This window comes from Microtus ochrogaster, chromosome 8, assembly GCF_000317375.1.
Source record: "Microtus ochrogaster isolate Prairie Vole_2 chromosome 8, MicOch1.0, whole genome shotgun sequence".
NCBI classification, from domain to species: Eukaryota; Metazoa; Chordata; class Mammalia; order Rodentia; family Cricetidae; genus Microtus; species Microtus ochrogaster.
Genome location: NC_022015.1, coordinates 259,953 through 278,941, shown reverse-complemented (window position 1 = coordinate 278,941; position 18,989 = coordinate 259,953). Strand labels below are relative to the sequence as shown.

The 18,989-nt window shown below is 48.4% G+C and overlaps 1 protein-coding gene across 4 annotated transcripts in view; it reads right to left on the bottom strand.

Moving 5' to 3' along the window:
* The window catches only part of Tub (tubby bipartite transcription factor), an 80,552-nt gene that overhangs the window by 17,632 nt on the left and 43,931 nt on the right, over window positions 1–18,989 (bottom strand). Inside the window, exon 1 of one of the 4 annotated variants that reach the window (XM_005350968.2) lies at window positions 3,632–3,945. The exons of the other annotated variants lie outside the window; for them this stretch is intronic. Coding sequence (XP_005351025.1) covers window positions 3,632–3,669 — 38 coding nt within the window. The 5' untranslated portion in view covers window positions 3,670–3,945. Of the gene's footprint in view, window positions 1–3,631; window positions 3,946–18,989 lie in introns of those variants that run through there. 4 annotated transcript variants of the gene reach the window in all.

The following is an 18,989-nucleotide window of genomic DNA, read 5'->3' as shown; positions in this document are numbered from 1 at the left end:
CAAGGCACTGAGGCTAACCTGGCAGTAGAACTATAAGGTCTGTGTGAGGGGTGAGGGGGTGAGTGTCTAACAAGCGCGAAAAAGAATAGGAAAACCAGAGTCTCGCTTAGACTCAACCCAAAGAAGAGTTTTCCAGTCACAACTGGCTGGTGGAAGATGTCTGACAGAAACGCAACATAATGGGGCAAGGAAACAGTGAGAAGGGTCTATGTGGGCCCTTGCAACCTGATATCCTCTGGGGCCTGGAGCTGCACCTTGCAGGGGTTCTGGAAGGGTCTATGTGGATCCTTGCAGCCTGACATTCTCTGGAGCTGCACCTTGCAGGGGTTCTGGAAGCTTTGCTGTGATGAGAGAGCACTTAGGTGTGCTGAGAAGCCAGGAATGGGACCAGGAAGTTAGGGGAAGCCCTAAATGTTGTCTGAAGTGTGACATCGCTTTGACTTAGAGAGGCAGCATTTTCTCTATGCTGGGTAGTGCTGAAGGCTCAGCCAGACATCACACAAAGTCCCTTGCTCTCAAAGAGTTCATGCTTTGGTGAAGGAAGCCCTGAGCACTACAGGCAAGAACACTGAAGATGCGTCTCAACGGATGGCGCTGCTCTTGCAGAAGACCTGAATTCAGTTCCCAGCACCCACGTGGCAGTTTACAACTCCCTGTAACTCAGATCCTTGGGATGTAATGCCTCTACCAGCTTCCACCAGCTCCTGAATGCCCATGGAGCACATAGACTCTACAGGCACACACAAACACTCACATAAAAATAAGCAAATACAAAAGCACTGAAGACAATATGCCTGAAGCCGCAGTCCTTCCTCGGGGTTCTAGCCACCTATAACTTACAAAAGGCTGCAGGGCCATACACTACAGGCATCGAATACTCGTCAGAAATACTGCTTAAGAGAAATGGGCAGAACTGGAAACGACTCATAATGGGAAACAAAAGGCAAAACACGATTCTAGCTGTTGATCTTTGTAAATGAAATGGCTCCTTTCTAAGTCAGAATGTGAGCTTAATCCATGATCATTATTAGACACTGAACCAAAATTACCCCTAAGAAGATTAGCATCAACTATCACTGCTTTGAAGAAAATGAGCCGAGCCCAGGGAATGCAGGATGCGATCATCAGTGGGAGAGAGAACCCTATCAGAAGAGCTAACTAGTCACTCTCTCTCGGTCTCTCTCCCCCATACACCACATTCCAGTCCTACATGCTGCGGCATTAGGGAAACCTCACGCTAGTCAGAGCACATGTGCACATGCTGCCCTCTGCCCAGCTGCCAAGAAATGCCTTGTCTTCTGTCCCAGTTTTCTGCCACCAGACAGACCTGTGGCTTTGCCTGCCATCAGCAGCCTAGTAATGCAAAGGGCCATTTGGATCTCCTCTCAATATGGGTCTCCCCATTGGGAAGTCCACTCAAGTCCAGTGCTTCTCCAGACTCTGTACCTGCCCAGGAAGACTGGACAGGACAGGGGACGAGCCTTCTGATGACAGCCCACCCCCCAGCTGAATACCTACCCTCCCAACACTACAGAACAAGAAGGCAGGTGACAGGAAGGGAGAAAAGAAGCAGGGTGGACCGCCAGGGTGCCAAGCTCCTTTCAGGGCTAGGATTCCAGGGTGCCAAGCTGTGCTTTCAGCTGAGTGTGGGAGGGAGAATGGGGGGTGGTTAGGCTTGGGCTGGGTTGAATGCCAATCACCCATTTCAGGATACCAATGCCCTGGGCACTTGCGACAGATTTCTCAGAGACAATCTACCTCTCAGAGGTCTCTTTTCTCAGGAGCAGGCTGAATCCTCTCTAACTTGAGGTAGATTTTTTTTTCTCTACAAGCTTTGCAAGTTGCTTTAGTCCTTGTTTCCCGGCAGAATCAACCCTGAACCACGGCCAGCCTAGCCTTTCAATTGTCAATACCTAAGCATGGCATTATCCCACAGTGTAGCCTGTGGCTGGCCACCCCCCTACGGCTGGACCCCCTTGAAGCGGCTTCCACAGCACTGTGTCTGTTCTGCCCACAGGTACCACTGTTGCTGGTAGACAAATGGGCACTGGTACTCTATAGGGTTGCACCAACTTCAAGGAGGTCCTTAGTGCACGTGAGCCAAGGAAAGAACAGAATGGTCCCAGCATTATCTGCATCCCCAGCCTGCATATATGTCAAAGGCTTTTGAGTTAGTAGAACCCAGTCCCCAGTTCCCAGTAAGTATTTTCCCTTATCCATGTGACACTGAGGTATGGGCTCACATGTCTGCAGGAGATCTTGAGTATGACTCTCTGTGCACATGTATATGTGTGTGTGTTCCTGTGAAGACAGAAAATAACTCATGAAGCTCCCACAGAAGCTGAGCTCAGAGGCAGTCACCATTTAAAAAAAAAAAAAAAAAATCCCTGAATTCCCAGGCCTATGACAGGTGCTTGTTGGCAGAAAGTCCTGCTTTTAACAAGCTTCAGCCAGTTCTAGCTGGTTTCTATTTGGGATTCTATCTGGACTGACTCCTGGAAGGCCTCTGTCAGAACCACTTTCTGTCAGTGACCGGGCTCAGCATCCTTGCCTAGGGCACGTGGGTCCTGAGTGTCTGATTCTGCAACTCACTGAATAAGCACCTGGGTCAGAAAAAAAAAACAAAAAAAGTGGGTCTTGGCAGTCCAGGAGCCTCTTTACACACTTGCCTCTCCAGGAGGCTTAGAGAGGCCGGTAGCCCATGGCAACTAGAGAGCCAATGAGTGGCCACGGATGTGGCGCTGCTATGGCAATGAGCTCTTTTCCCTGGTAATAGAATTGAGTAGAGTGGATGGAGAAAGGCCTGCACCTGTGTGAGCTGGAGACCACCCCTCCCCCACCTCCCCCACAAAACCTTGGGCCTGACATAGGTCTGACCAATCAAGTATTCAGGAACAGAAGGTGGGCCAGGGCTCGTGAGTGCACGTGAGCGTGTGAGGGCAATTTTCTGTATTAGAAGCTAGTAGTCCCTTCAACAAGCAGGTTACTACTACTGAATCTCTGAAAGGTACTGAATAGTACTTGTGAATAGGTAGTATGCCATAGTCCTGTACGGATGTGAATATGCACAGATTTGTAAGTGTGCACCCGTGTGACCCACGAATTAAGGTCTACAGAGAAATATGGGTACATGTATATGTAAGCTGCCTTGTGGTCTGGATTCTAACTGTCTCACAAAGCTGCATGAGCATCTTTGGCCCAGCGCGCAGATGCCTTGTGTGTGTAAGCGTGAAGATGCAGGGGTGTGTGCGCACAAGCTATCCAGGCGCATGTCCTAGGTGCTGGGCCTAGGAGGCGGCTCACAGCAGTTCCTTTCTCCATATGCCACCAGACTCAACAAGGCCAGAGATCCTTTCAGAACCCCGAGAAAGGTGGAGCAGGGCAGGAGGCTTCAAGAACCTCAAAGTTGGGATGAAAAACCTCGGCATCTCCAACCTGTCCCCTCGGTGTTGGAAAGGATGCGGAGGGCATTAGTGCCCTGCTTCTAGGCCAGATGGCCCGACCGACGCTGCATCCCTATCCGGGGGGAAGGTGTGTGCCCTGGCAGCGAGCTACCGCCCTCCCCCAACCCTCAGCGTTGTAGTGGGGGTTCCGCACGCGCCCCGGGGCCAGGGAAGCCGGGCCCTGGTACCTGTAGGGAATCCAGTCGGAATGCGGCTTGGAAGTCATGTCTCCCGGGGGCGGGGCGGCGGCTGCGGCTTCCAAGGCCGGGACCGCTCGGGGCTGGCGCGGGGACCCTGCTCAGCTCTCGGGCCGCCCCGGACCGCATCCTCCCGGGCCCCGCCGCTGGGCCCCGCCGAGGCCCTCTCTGCACGCCAGGGCCCCGGCCGCGAGCTCCCAGAGCGGGTGCCTGAGCTGCGCGGCGCAGAGCAAGAAGCAGCGGGAGTGCGCGGGACCGCGGGAGCGCGCGGGCTGGAGCGTGCCCGAGGCGGGAGAGGTAGTCTGCACCGCAGGCACCGGGTCTCGCGCCCAGGGCTGAGCTCTGAGTGGCAGCCGCCGCCCCGCCCCTGGTCCCGCCCCAGCGGAGACCCCACCCCGGCCCGCGGATGCAGATCGCGCAGCGCCCACCCTCCTCCGGGAAGGACGCTGTCTTCCTGCCCAGTTTCTCCCTTTAGGACCTCAGCTGTCTCAGATTTACCAGGGACAGGACAGAGTAGGGGGACTCCAGTTAGAGATGTCTGAGAGCCTTGGTATGAGTAGTGAGTCCTGCTTCCATTTCACACTTCAAGTGCCTGCCTCCAGAACCTTCTGATCTTTAGTTTTAGTAAAAGTGTTTTCTCAGCCAGGGTCCTTCTTTTGGAACTGACACTTCCCATCATCTCTTCCACAACCAAGAGGAAGGTTATGTTAACTTTTACACTCGAGCTCCTTAGAAAGTTAGAGCATTAGTGGGCACGATAGCTTTGAGAAGCAAGTATGTTATCCCATGTCCCAAAGAATGAAGTCCGAGAAATGCTAACAGACCTAAGGGCAAAGAGCAAGGACTGGAGCTGAAAGTGAACCAGGATCTCCTTCAAAGTTCTTTTAGAGGACAGCAAGACCTCAAAAAAGATCCTTAACCTTGAATGCTGATGAGGTTCCCAGCTGTGACCAGGACCCATGGATAATAACAGGCCAGGGGAAGGCAGGATGGAAGATCCATAGCAGGGCTAGCTGGAAGCAGGGAGAAGCCAGGCGCTCAGCGACACAGCAGGCTGAAAGGCCAGCCTGAACCCTGTAGTACAGATCAGGGATGGAGTTACTGATGAGCACAGACATACACAGTTCCTGGGTGTCCTCAAGTGGACATTGGGCTCAGCAGCACCAGAGAGCCAGAAAAGCATCCATAGGGAGAAGCTCTGGCAGGGCTGGAAAGAGTGTGGGAATGATGCTCATGTTTAGGGTGGGGTCCCATCTTACTGCCCTGGGGCGGAGCCAGGATCCCCACCCGGGGCTTCTTCCAGCTTCTCAGCATTGCCTCCCCCATAAACTACAAACACAATAATGATGATCTTATTTTGTTTGCTGGGACTTTGTTGGGTGAGATCTGTATAACCTCATTAATCCTTACCACCACTCTAGGAAGTGTATTAATATTATACATATTTTTCAGCAGAGGAAACCAAGGCACAGAGAAGACAAGCGTCATGCTCAAGGTCACATAGGTGGTCATTCACAACTGTCAGCCCACATTCCTCACCCTCTGCTTCTTAGTAGGACATGCAGTGCACGCGTGTAGACTCCCAAGTCCCTCTCTGTTTAGGTAGGAATCTTAGCTCTCTGAACACTGTTATCTTTGAATATTTGCAACATCTTAAGGGCTGCTACTGTCACCATGAACCTCTAGAAAAACAAAAACAACCCGAGAGTAGGGTGCAGTGCAAAGTGCTGCCTTGCTTTCAGGTCTCGTTCCTGGTCTCCACATAGCCTCCCAGGAAGGGCAGTAGAGAGGGGCTGGCTGGTGCCCCCTTTCCCTAGCAGGTCATAGCAAAGCTACCCCCCAGAGGCATCTGCCCTTCATGTGCAAGAAGCTTTGACCCCTGAACTCCCTGTTGCCCATGCCACCTCTGCCGGAGTTATAGTTATTTGCTGTCTACCTCTTCAGGATGACAAGCATCTGGGAGACTCTCCCATCATGACTTTGAGGCTGCGTTTTCCCCTTTCTTCCCAAATTATCTGACACCTTAATGCAATCGGAATTAAGTTAGAAGGTCTCAGGAGCCTGGAGTAATTGAATCTATTAAACAGACTTCAGGCTCTGTCCTAAGGGAGCAAAATCTGGAGGTAGAGTGAGGTGCAGAAATAAGACAGTTTCTGTGCCTTCTCTTTCGGCAGGAACCATGTGCACACATGGGATTTGGAAGAACCAGGAAGACTGTGCCAGTGCGTGTATGCATGTATGTGTACCTAAGGATATGTATGTATATGAGATGTGGAATGATCAAGAGCTTGTGTGCATGTATGAGGATGTGTGTGTACATGTGTGTGAACAGTGTGTGAACATGTATGTGTCTAAGTATGTGGCACACCATATACGGGAAAGCCAAAGATCTGTGTGACAGTGTGTGTGCGTGCGTGTGTGTTTGTGTGTGTGTGATGTTCAAGAGAAAGGGAACCGTGTGCTGCTACATAAGTAAGTTTGTGAGAAGCCATTGGAGACTGTGTCAGTGTGTGTATGTCTGTGTGTGTGTGTGTGTGTGGAGAGAGAGAGAGAGTCAGTCCTGAGTCCTGTCAGCCCCTCTACAGACAGAGCAGGTCTGTTTTTATAAGTGGTGGGAGAGGAGGATGTGGGGGTTCTGCAGGGTTTGTAGTGTTCACACTCAACTTCCAACTCATGGCGGATTTTCCCAACTGAGTGGCATCCCTGGCTCACTAAGTTAACCCTGGTATTTCCACCGAAAAGCTGCTCTAGAAAGCCACATGCAGAATTTTATACCAGGCCACGACTAAACATTGTACCTTTTTACAGTTGCGCTACATAAGTGACTTTGGAGAAGAGCATCTCTACTGAAACACTCTGCACAGCAAATCCAGCACCCTTCCTCACCACTGGCCTACACACTGTAAGCGTGGAATATCTGCCAGGTTTAAACTCTCCTCATCACACCTTCGGCATTTTTAAAGTAGAGACAGTGTGTGAGGGGCATGCCATGTAAGCTGGAGCACCTCGCGCCAGCTCTTCTCCACAGAGAAGTTCACCTAGAGAAGAAGGTTTGCATTTTGGCCCCTTGTTACTGCCATGGAGAGTCTTACGTCTTCAATGCTGAGCACACGTTTATTGAATGAGGCCACTGCTCTCCATTTTGGAAGCAAAGGGACATGAATAATAAATGAATATGTACGCAGAATGGGCTCTGCCTGGTGGCTTGGCATTTAGACCCTGCAGTCTGACAAAAGCAATCCAAATCAATCAGACGTCTACTAGACCTTACCGGGTCTAAGGCTGAAGCAGGGTTTGGTGGCTTTGGCAGGGATAAAGAGCAAGGCTGCTTTCAGGGAATTGTCACTCTTGCAGAGGAAATAGGGAGAGATGATGACTATATCAGTAACCAAGTGCTGAGGGAGGGGAGACCAGAGAAGGAACAGCCAATGATACGGGAAGGAGGGAGAGCACAGAAAGACTTGCGATGAACAGAAAAGGGGAATGATTGATTTGGGCCTTGAAGAATGAGGAAAAAATTTATAGACAGTAAGGAAGGAAAGGGAGAAATGAATAGTTTATGGTAACTAATTTCTAGTTACCAAGAGTCTATGGATACCAGATACTATGCTCTCTGCAGACTAGGTGTCATGAGCAACGTCACCGACACAGAGGACTATGTTCTCCAGTGTGCTGGTCTGTGTTGAATGCTTCCTGGTGGCAGCAGATGGGCCTAGACAGTTGAATGAAGCTAGATCATTTGCTAGGGTGTTTGGGTTTTATCCTGTAACCAATGGGGAGTCACTAAAGGGCTTTGAGCTGAGGATGAATGGCCCAGGAGTAACCTTTAAACAATTATAATTGGGGACAAGATAACCAAAAGGAGATAAGGCTCATAAATGGTATAGAAAACTGCTAGATGGCTAGTAGGGAATAAAGACTGAAATGAGTAGGGTGAAAACAAAATGTGTATCAATAGGAACACAATTCTGCTTACAAGATTAAGAATCTTTGATGAGCTTACAATGTGAAGAACTGGCTAACAAGACGGGGTGTCCTTTTGAGCACCCCAGCATGCTCAAACATTCCAGTGCTTTTCAAAGCTGTGGCGTAGATGGTAGCGTGGCAGTGGCCAGACAGTTTCCTGTGTAAGTCCTATTTAAAGAGCTCCATCGCGGCTGAAAATAGAGAAGAAAACAGGTGCACGGCTGTCTTGATCACACGCGGGTAACAGCTACTAGAGAAACAACCTATCTATTTTCCAAAGTGCTGCTGAACACAATAGCAGATAATCCCATAGATGCAAGCATAGTGTTCAGGGCTCTCAGCTCTGAAGGCATAAAGCAAAGACCAAATGTAACAGTTATGAAGTCAATGCATGATAAACAGAAAACCGCTGGGCTTGAACATGCAGGGCTGTCATTTGCTGAGTGTGTGTCTATGCCAGGCAGTCCTCTGTGTAGTTCATAAAAACAAATCTGGGTGAATGGTGATGAAATAGAATTCTGCCCTAGGTTCTGGTCAAAGGTATGAATTAATAGATTGCTCATTCAAGAGAGAAGGGCAACACACTAAGTGGGACTAGGAAGAGCCTGGGTCTGTGCTAACACCCATCTTGGCACATCCGAGAGAGGCTACAAAGGTCTGGGGAGGTTTAGAAGGAATCTTAGAGAAAGCCTTAGGGCCTTGTGACTCCTAATTAATTGGAAAGTATGGAGGAAGCTTTGCTTTCATCTCAAATCAAGAAGATGAGACTTTTCCAAGACCGGTAGTGGAATTTAGTGTGTGGCCACAATGGTCTTGGGGCACAGCGGACAGACAATGGATCTATGCCTGACAAATACACAGTAATGACTTGCCTCTTCTCTGATAGCAAAGAGGCTGCTGAGAACTCAGTATAGGCTTGTGCCCCAAGTTTGCAGGACAAAGGGCACAGGAGTGGTTCTTGTAGGTTGACCCTGACCCCAGCAGGATTGCCTTGGCTTAGATGCAGACCAAATGGTCCCCCAGAGTGGGAGGTGATGATACCAGGGAAGGAGCAAGCATGAGTTTTCTAGGACCTGAGAACGGAACCTGAGAAGGGGCTTTAGGGAGGGACTCAAGGACATCAAGGACTCCGATAGAAGGACCCCCAGTGACAGCATGGTCTCCAGGATCCCACAATAACACTCCAAAGAGAGATGGCCAGAAAAATAGCAGCAGCTCCTCAGTATAGTCATGGAAGAACCCTAACCCCCTCTCCTCCCATCTCTAAGAAGCCAGGAAAGGGCTCAGATAGTTCTTCGCAAGTTCACCTGCTCCTTGGTGGAAGCTGTTCTATGTTACACTGTACTGGGAAACAGTTGTTAAAGCAACCGAAGTTTCAAGGATCTTTTGGGGACTGGAGACGCAGTTCAATGGTAGAAACTTCTACTACCAGGCCCAAGGTCCTAAGTTTGATCATCAGCATTGCAACACACACACACACACACACACACACACACACACACACACACACACACACACACACAAGTTATTTTTAGTGTAATGGACAGATGACAGATAAGACAACTTTGGGTTACCTGAAAATGGCCATAAAAGTCCAAAGATTTTGTTTTGGGAATAAATTTCATCTAATTCTAGGGAAAAAGAGGTTGCATAGATAGATGTAAAGAGATCATAGGAGACAAAAATAAATTTGCTTTATGATGTCTCATGAGTCATGTCCATTCAACTTAGTTATGCATGGCTCCTCTGATCACTGCTTGCGATAGCTACGACCGTGACCCCCATTTCACAGACAAAGAAATAAAAGGGTACAAAATTTGCTCAAGGTCATGTGCACAACAAACAATAGAGTCCAAGTTCAAATCTAGGTAGCAGAGAGTTCCAGAGCCCGTAGGTCTAACTGTCATGCGCTAGACAAACCAATAGGAGGCTGAGCTTTTGACTCATTCTTGTACCAGACTTCTAGCTAAAGGAAACAGGCCTATTGATGCACAGATGTAGTCATTAACATTTTATTCAGATTAGAGGAAATCGGCAGGGGTGGGGAGGAATGTCTATTGATTGGGACTCAGTTAAATAAATAATTCTGAGTTCACTGGACCGATCATAAAGCGTCTTTTATGGGAAAATTTTAAAGACAGAGGAACAGATTAATGTGCTAGGATACTGGCAATATATGAATGGTCTCATTAAAAATAAGACTGCCCAGGGTGAGAAAGGCAGAGTCTAGGACCACATGAGGGGCCACATCCTCCATTACCTTCGGTTCCTCCTTCCAGATGCTCCTGGTGCCTCTTAAGCGCAGACAACATCCCACCTCCCAGAGTTAGGAAGACTGACAAACACCATCTGTGCACAATGCATTCGATAAACGAAACAACCTAAAACCACGTCGGCTGGTGTGCCCTGAGTCACCTTGGGAGATGTGACACAGCACCTGAACGGCATTGCAGGTGACTAGTTACTAATGTAAGCAGAGCAAGAAGGGTCCACAGCCCTTAGTTTGATTTTTATTTATTGTGTGTGCATGGGTGTGTGCACACGTTCACATGTGGAGGCCAGAGGTCAACCTCTAGTTGTTTCTCAGACACCATGTATTTTATTTTTTGAGTCAGACTATTGATGGGATCTGGGGTTCTCTGTTTTTAGGCTAGACTGGCTGGAGCAAGCCCCAAGGATCCTACTAGCTCTATCTCTCAAGCATAGGGATTACAAGTACAGGCTACTATATTTCACTTTTGACATGGGTACTGGGGATGGAGTTCAGGGCTTCTTACCTGTGCAGCCTGTGACTATTTTACTGGAAGCCAGGAGGTGCAGGAAGGATGCTAAATCATTGCACCTGTCCTTCATCTAGCACACACTTGCTCCATCTTGAGGCACTGCTTGAGCATCTCCTAGGCAAGCAGACCCAGAAGCACCATGTCCCTGACCTGAGGCAGCTTGTGTACCTAGTCAAGTTTTTCTGCTTGCTTTCCCCACAAGTAGACAGCCCCAGCTCTCCCAGGAACTGAGACTAGGGTTCAAAATAGAAGATAAGAGGCCAGGCCCCATGCCCAGACTCCAGGAGCGCTTGTTTTACTGGCATTATTGGATTTACAGATAAGCAACAGGGAATTAAGCTGGTCAGGAAGGGAGGGAGGGAGCCCTTATTGGTTCATAAGGCAGGATTTATCTGGAGGAGCTCTCTCCTTTGTCAACAGAGAGCCCTTTCCATTGTATCCTGCAGCAAAGGACGTTTTATTCCGTAACCTTTCTGCTGCAAAGCCCATGAGTGTGTATTTTTGACCTGTTTTTTTCCCTTATCTAAGAAAACCAAGGTTATTTAAAGGTTGAAATGCATTTTCAAACAGTCCTCTCCTGAATTCACAAGCTAACTAGAGAAATCAGTCTCTGAAATATAATGTCAACTATTTGCAAAATTTATTATCCCAAATGTCCTGATATGCTTTTGTTTTTTGAGGTGGGGGGAGTCCATAGCCCTTCTTCATGGCTACTGCTGATTCATAAATATCAGATTCGAAGCCCCAGGTCACTGAGTCTCACAGGGTAGCACCGTGGGAGTGGAGTTAAGCTGTGTCCCCTTCCGGGCCCTGTCTTCCCATCTATGGAATGGGATTAAAGATTCTATAAAGGACCTATAGATACCAAGCGTGCAGGGGAGAGAGCACAGTCCTAGGCTCTGTCATGACAATGCTATGGCCTTGAGGTGCCTCCTCTGCCTCACGAAAAGGAAGATGATTCTAAAGATTCTATCTAGAGCCAGCTTTCTCAGATGTTTTGACATTTTGCAGTAGAACCATTGGGAGATGAAAGATGGCTGTAGTTTACTCAACTCTGCAGTGAGGATAGAATCCTCTGTTCTGCAGAAGAGACACTGGTAGTAAATACAGAGGAGATTTAGTGAGGGAGTTTAATTCTAGTCCTCTTGGTACTGCTGTCTCAGAGGCGCCAAGGACCACTCTCTTGGGGTCACCTCGGTTCCCTCGTCTGTTAAATGGAGATAGTGTGGCCTTGTTTCCTGTACAGTAAGTGAGGATGAACTGAGAGGGGACGAAGGGGAACCTGTGAATACTAAAAGCCAAGCTCCAGAGTGAGGTGACATCATTTGCTGAGCCCTCCGGGAAGGGAGCAAAGTACCAGCCGTAGTAGACCTCATTGACGGCTCACAGCAACCTGAGGAGCTGCTTAACAGGAATAAGCTGATGCGCTGTGGGTGGGCAGAAAACAGGGATTTACTCAGCCTCAGCCAAGGTCTGGGTCCTGGGGCCACTGCCCACCACAAAGGAGGTAGATTGTAATGCCCTGCCTGGCGCTAGGAGGGAGTGGAGCAGCCTCCTTTCCCTTCAGTTGTCTGAGCTGTGGCACTAAGACGAGACAATGTGCAGCCAGTTTCCAGACTTCCCTCAGGTGAGATCACGCCCAGGGTGGTGGGGCCAGATAGGGAAGCACCTTCTGAGACTGGCCTGCCTGCCTCGATCTCTTCCGAGTCCTGGTCCTCATCATGGTCTCTCTTCTCTCCACGTCTGTGTTTAGTCTACAATCCCTTCCAGCACAGAGCCTTCCCCTTCCCGGTCTTGCTGCCCGGAGTCCAGCAGGGTGTGGGGACATAGGCACGAGGGCTATACACTCAGCAGGACCAAGCCCCTGATTCTGAGCTGGATATGGCAGGCTAGCTGGCTGTAGCCCAATCCTCCTGTGGAGACAGATGAGCTGGAACACACTCAGGAAGAACTACAGAGGTTTCAAACTCCTCCCTGTGGACAGAGCCCTGAGAGGCATGAAATTCCTCCTGCTCAGGTCACACTTGCTCTGCCACCCTGACAACTCCCTAGGCTCTGCACTGTGTCCTAGCTCCCATGCCCGTGTTTCAGCCCAGTAGCTCCTATGAACTATTGCCCCTCGTTTACCTGGCAAAGCCAATGTTTCACCCCATCCATTTCACTCTAGTGGGCTTGAGGATCCTCCTTCGGTCCCTGTAGGTGACTAGACATTTGCTAATGTCAATGTCTGATATATTCGCATGCTCTAAAAACGAGACCAGTGTCTCACTTATCAGGAAACGTAAGTTCTAGGCCTAATTTCCTGGCTTCCTCTGTGCCCATAGGGGAGAGCCTTTCCCTCATTCCTCGGCCTCAGTGTATAGATCTGTGAGAGGAGGGGATCAGATCTCTAAGCCTCCAGAGTTGTATGAGTTCCCATCTGGAAGTTTAGGACGAACGTTTCTCCCTTCAGCCTTCAACGGCTCTGGGAGGGCAGAGCAGGAAGCTCAGACCCAGCAAGATGCTCCCACGCCATACCCAGAAAACAGGTAGGCAGAAAGGACAGAAACCATCCTGACAACCAGCCTCCGTTTTCTGCCTCCCCATGGGAAGAACAGAGGGGATAAACGCCATGGACAACATAGTTACGAAAAGTTCAGTGGTCAGTGGATATGTGGAAAACCCCCTAGATCCTCCTCTCTGCCATCTTCGGTTAATAACAGGATCTGTCATCAGGTCCTGTTATATTTGCTCTGGCTCACCATGCCCAATGCCACTTCCTTTGCCCACGATAATCTGTGCTGGTTTTAAAGCAGACTCTGCCATGAGCTCCCATGTGTCCTCGGAGCGGAGTAGTTAATATACAGAGTTGTTACGTAAGGAGCTGCACCCCCTTTCCCTCTGGCCCCCCTGCAGTCTGTTCTCACATGGCAGAGAGTGATCTTTGCAGAATGCAAATCTATCCTTGCACCTGCTGCTTAAAATCCTTTGCCGACTTCCTTGCTCCAAGGCCAAATTTTTTTTTTTTTTTTTTTAATGCCTGCAAAGCTGGTGGTTTCTGCTCCCCAGCCACACTGGTCTTCACACGTGATAGGTTCTAGGTCTGTCTACATTTGTTACTGTTTTCTGATGAGTCTGGAGTCCAACTGCCAACCCCACCCTTCCAGACCCAGGCTTTTGCTCCAACTTGAGGTTAAGTGGAAATGGCCCACTACCCATATAGGCCACAAGGCCAGACTACCTGCATTTCTCTAAAGTTCCTGAGAGGGCTCTAATGAGCCCTCACGAGCCTATTGCGTTAGAAAGGCAGATTATTTACAAAACACAAATGTAAAATGGGGTCCCAGGAAGACCTGAAGAAATCAAGAGGAACACCACAAAAATTGAAGTTCATCAAAGATATCAGATTTAAAAAAAACCGTCTATATTATTTTGATATAGAAAAATATTACAAAATGAAAAAGAAAAAAAAAGATTTCATTTATAATGGCAGGACCATGAAGGAAACATTTATAAATGAGGCTCTTTGTGACCCATAGGAAGAAAACAGTAAGCTGTAATTGAGATTTATGTGAAAAACTCAGAGAGATTCCTAAGAAGATTGTTTTAAAGACAATAATTCTTCCTAATGAGACTGTTTACTCAAAGAACAGTTCCAAGGGGGATTCTGAAGCTCTGTAATGTTCCCAGATTTCTTGAGCCCCGCTTTGGTAATGATTGTGTGTGTGTGTGTGTGTGTGTGTGTGTGTGTGTGTGTTTGTGTGTTATATACACAAATACATGTTCAACTGTGTATACATGTTTGTGCTGGTTCATATGGATGCCAGAGGTCAATGCTGGGTACCTTTCCAGAGAGATTTAACTGAAGAGGGAAGAGTCACCCTGAGTGGGGGCAGCAGCATTCCATGGGCTTGACCCCTAACTAACTAACACACTGTCACCTCTCTCTGCTTCCTGACTAGAGACCGGCCACCTCATGCTCTGGCCACCATGCTGTCCCTGTCACTGTGCACTGTATGCATTTTTAAATTGTGACCCAAGTTAAATTCTTCCTTTAAGTTGCTTTTGTTGGATAATAAGAATATTAGCTAATCCCCTGCCCGTCTGTGTTTTAACCCCCCCACGCTACCCCCAGCCCCATTTCACCCAATCACTGGGGCTTTTTGTCATATTGAGAGTCGGGTTTAACTGACCTAAGTTACAGCAGTCTGGGATAGAGTCTTCCCCCTGGATAATCCAAAATAAGATTATCTAAAAAGAAAAAAAAAGTGAGCCCAAACAAAAAGACATAGGTGAAGAAGGAAAATTCTGATAATGATTAATGAGAGGAGCATCAGTCCTAACAGCTATCAAAGCACAGGGCTTTGATCATAGACGTAAGTGTCACATGGATCGTCAAACCGATAAAAACAAGAAAACTGGGGCCTGGAGCAATGGCATACTGGTTAAGAGCCCTGGCTGCTCTTCTGGAAGACCCAGGTTTAATTCCGTATATCCGCATGGCAACTCGAATAATCTGTAACTGCAGTCCCGGAGGATCTGATGCCCTCTTCTGGCCTCCATGTACCAAGTATACATGTACATGGTACACAGGTACACATGCAGGCAGAACACCCACACACATAAAAACAAAGCAAAGGATAAATAAGTAACAAAACCCCTAGAAAGCTATGTGATGTGGGATTCCCCTCTGTATGCTCTGAATACCATTGGTGAATAAAGAAACTGCCTTGGCCTGTTGAAAGGGCAGAACTTAGATAGGCGGGAAAAACTAAACTGAATGCTGGGAGAAAGGAGGCAGAGTCAGGGAGAAGCCATGGAGCCGCTGCCAGAGACAGACATGCACATGCTGCTAGGCCACGACCTCATGGTGATGCACAGGTTAATGGAGATGGGTTAAATTAAGATGTAAGAGTTAGCCAATAAGAAGCTAGAGCTAATGGGCCAAACAGTGATTTAAATAATACAGTTTCTGTGTGATTATTTCGGGGGTCTGGGTGGCGGGGAAAAGAACAAGTGGCTCTCCTACAACAGCTATGCTCTTAATATTCATTCTCTATAAGAATTAAATCAGCACCCCCCACACATACACACACACAACACTAAGAATGCTAAAGAAAGCAATGTCAAAAGCTTAATTAATTTATGGTTGTTATCCACAAGGGGACAAAAAGAGATTTAGAGTTATGAGGCCAGGGGCTAATTTTTCAGCTCAAATAACTGTTGCTGTTGTGGTAAGAGGTTTATGCAGAGAAAGAAGACAAGATAGAATAGTTAGAGCAGGAAGAACCCTGGGCTATGAGCCAGGGGTCTGAATCCCAGCCACAACTTCTCCCTGCTGAGCAATCTTGGGCTAGGCCTTCTCCTTTCTGGGCCTCAGTCCAACATCTCAAAGATACAGGAATAAAGCAGGTGACCTCTGGTGGCCCTTCTAGCTCAGCCGTCTGGGATGCAGTTTCCACAGCAGATGTTTGGATGTTTCCTCCCCTGAATCATCAAGGGGCCTCAAAGGCCAGATCTGTTTGGCGGCGAGGCTCACTGTGTACTCAGCCCTGTTGTCGTGGGGATTTAGAGATGAATGGGGCATGGCACAGGCCTGGCCTGTGAAGACAAAGGTCAGAGAAGGACACCAATGGCAGACATAACAAATGGCAGGCTCAGCCTAGCAGACCTGAAGGTATGGTAGGAGGAAGAGGGGTACCAGGTTGGGATCTATGGGCTAGGCATTCAAGGTTATAGTGTTCAGTGAATGTAGACATGGCAAGGGAGCTCCAGGAAGGGGAGGACACTGGGATGGGTGGTGGGGCAGCCTTTGTGAATAGCAGATGCATAGAAGGAAGAGGACTTAGAGAAGTATTTAGGGCCAGGGAAATCTGACTAGTGTGTGTGTGTATGTGCGTGTGGACACATGTATGCGTGCATGATGTGTGTCTATGTGAGTGTGGGCGCAAATGGATGAACATGGATGACTCACGTCCTGACACCTGTGAGTGGAAGTCAGAGAACAACTTCGCTCTCTGCCTTGTTTGTTCGACGCAGCGGCTCTCTGTGGTTGTTTGTTGCGGTGTGCACCAAGGAAACTGCCTCATGAGCTTCTGGGAATTTTATCTCTGCCTCCCATCTTGCTATGAATGTGCCTGGATTATAAGATGTGCCAAATGGATCTAGCTTTACATGGGTCTTGGGGATTTGAACTCAGGTCTTTACACTTTCATGGCAAGTGCTTTACCCACTGAGCCACCTCTTCAACCTCTGAATCTCCTAATAATGAGAAATGGCGGAGTTTGCTAGTGATGGGGAAATGGTATGGTCTGAGGCTAGACACGGGGGTGCATGTCTGAAATCCCAGCACTCAAGAGCCTGAGGAAGGAGGATTGTTGTGAGTCTGAGGTCATCCTGGCCTGAATGTCTCAAATAAGCAGCAGAAGAAAGGAAATGACAGAACTCTGTTGCTAAAGACACACTTTGGTTACAGAACACGGAAAAACAGTGTCATAACTGAGCTGAGAGCTTCCTCCCTGCGGGCTAGCCTTTGGTGCCAGCAGTTGCTACAGAGATGGTTGAAGACAAAAGTCAGTAATGGCCTTCTCCGGCTTTAGAACGTGTACGCCACAGCACCTCCTTGTCATATGTGAGGTGCTTTATGGACATAAGACGTTATGAGTGAAGGACTGGAGGAGAGGGAACCAGCTTGCTGATTGAACCTGAGGCGTGCCCCGTAGGTGGGAGCTCATGCAAAGGCCCACTGCTGAGGAAAACATCACTACTTTTGTGTTGTTAACTGAACACGTCAACCCGACTCCTAAATATTCATGTTTATACCTAGACTAGTGTTATCCTCAGCCTCGAACAAAGAGACTTCTGTTTGTAGCAAATGGCGGTTACGGCAGAGCGTCACGCTGGTCTAAGTGTTGAAAACAAATAACTGTTGAACGCTCACATTAAACAGGACCCCACCCATGCCACCCTCTTCCAAGGCGCGGGGAAGATTGTGGAAAGAGGGAGCAGGGAGAACTGAATGACAGAAAATGAGATCTGTGAAATGCGGTCTGATAGTGAGCGCACACCAGAGAGCCCATCAGAAACCGAAGTAGTAAATACTCAGTCACAGATGGGGGAGGGGCTCAGATAGCCCTGTTCCCCACCCCAGGGGAGCTAATGCAATTGAGGGATGCTCGTGGTGGAGAAGTCACTGTCTGTAGATGCATCCCTGGAAGTGGCTAGCACAACACCCACGCTCTTGCAGTGGCCCTGGTTTGACCAGTGGGTCACAGCGAAACAACAAAAGCAAAAAGATGTGAAAGTGGGGTGGAGAGTCGGTGGAGATGGAGGCTGGTGGATGAGAGAGGAGGTATTAGCGTGACCAGAATTTATTATATTCATGCATGGAGCTGTCAAAGAATAAATTAAACTGCCATAACACAAAATGACATGTGTTATGCATTAATGTGACATGATAAAAAAAAACAAAAAGAGGAGAGAAGCGCTGTGATTTGAAGGGAGATCACAGGAAACCGTTTGAGCGGTGGGCTGTGAGGGAGGAGAAACAATGGGTGCCCAGGACTCCAGGCAGGAAAGGCACATCCTTTGGAGGCGGCGGCTGCAGCCAGGCTTCCTGGTCTCCTAACCGTGACTCTAGCACTGACTCGGTCTGTCACCTTAGATCATTTCTCATCTGCAGACAACCAGAATTATTTCTAAGGGCATATCAAGGGGTCATGGGATTTAATTAATGAAAGTCACTAGATCAGACTTCCTCGTCTGTCAGACTCCAACTCAGACACTCTGAAGTCTATGATTTCTAGGGCAGTGAAGGTATCCACAGCCACAGAAACCGCCTACTGGGTGCCTGCATAGTGTCAGGTGTTTTCCGTCACTATTGCCGGGTCACACACAGCTCTGGGGGTGAGGTGTTAATGCACCTACTTTTCAGAGAATGAAACCAAGACTCAGTGTTTTGATAGGCATTTGCTCTTGCCTATGCTGTATATCTGCCCAGCTAAATTCACCAATACTCCAGGCTAGACTAACCCAGAAGTTTTCTGTTCTGGGCTTAATTCTGGTCCGACCACAGACCGTGCTGGCCCCTTGGCACACTTGGTCTCCACTTCCCCACTTTGTGTTCACAGGGTTGGGTTTGTTTTTATTTTCTTTTGCCCAAGATGGATACTGACCTGGGCTTTCATATCTGCTTTAGGTACTGGAAGAGGTAAAAGGAAGAAAACTGGTATTATCTGATCAAGAAAACCAGACATGGTGGTGCATGCCTATAATCTCAGCATTCAAAAAGGCTGAGGCAGGAGGACAGCAAATTTGAAGCCATGCTGAGCCTCAAGACCCTGCTTCAAAAAAAAAAAAAATCAAAAGATCCACAGAATATTTTCATGCATTCATCTCGTTTATTCTTCTCAGCTCCCCCGTAAGACAGCCATGAATGTCCCTGCTTTCCAAACAAGGATGCCAGGCTCAGAAACAGGTACCAGAAGCCAAATGACAAAGCGCAGCCTCAGGATCAGAACCCATGAGCTACACTCCTGCATCAAACTACTTCTCAGCTGTCTGGGTACCATTCTCGGCTCCCTGCCACTTCTGCCCACAGCTGTCTAGCCCAGCCCCACCCA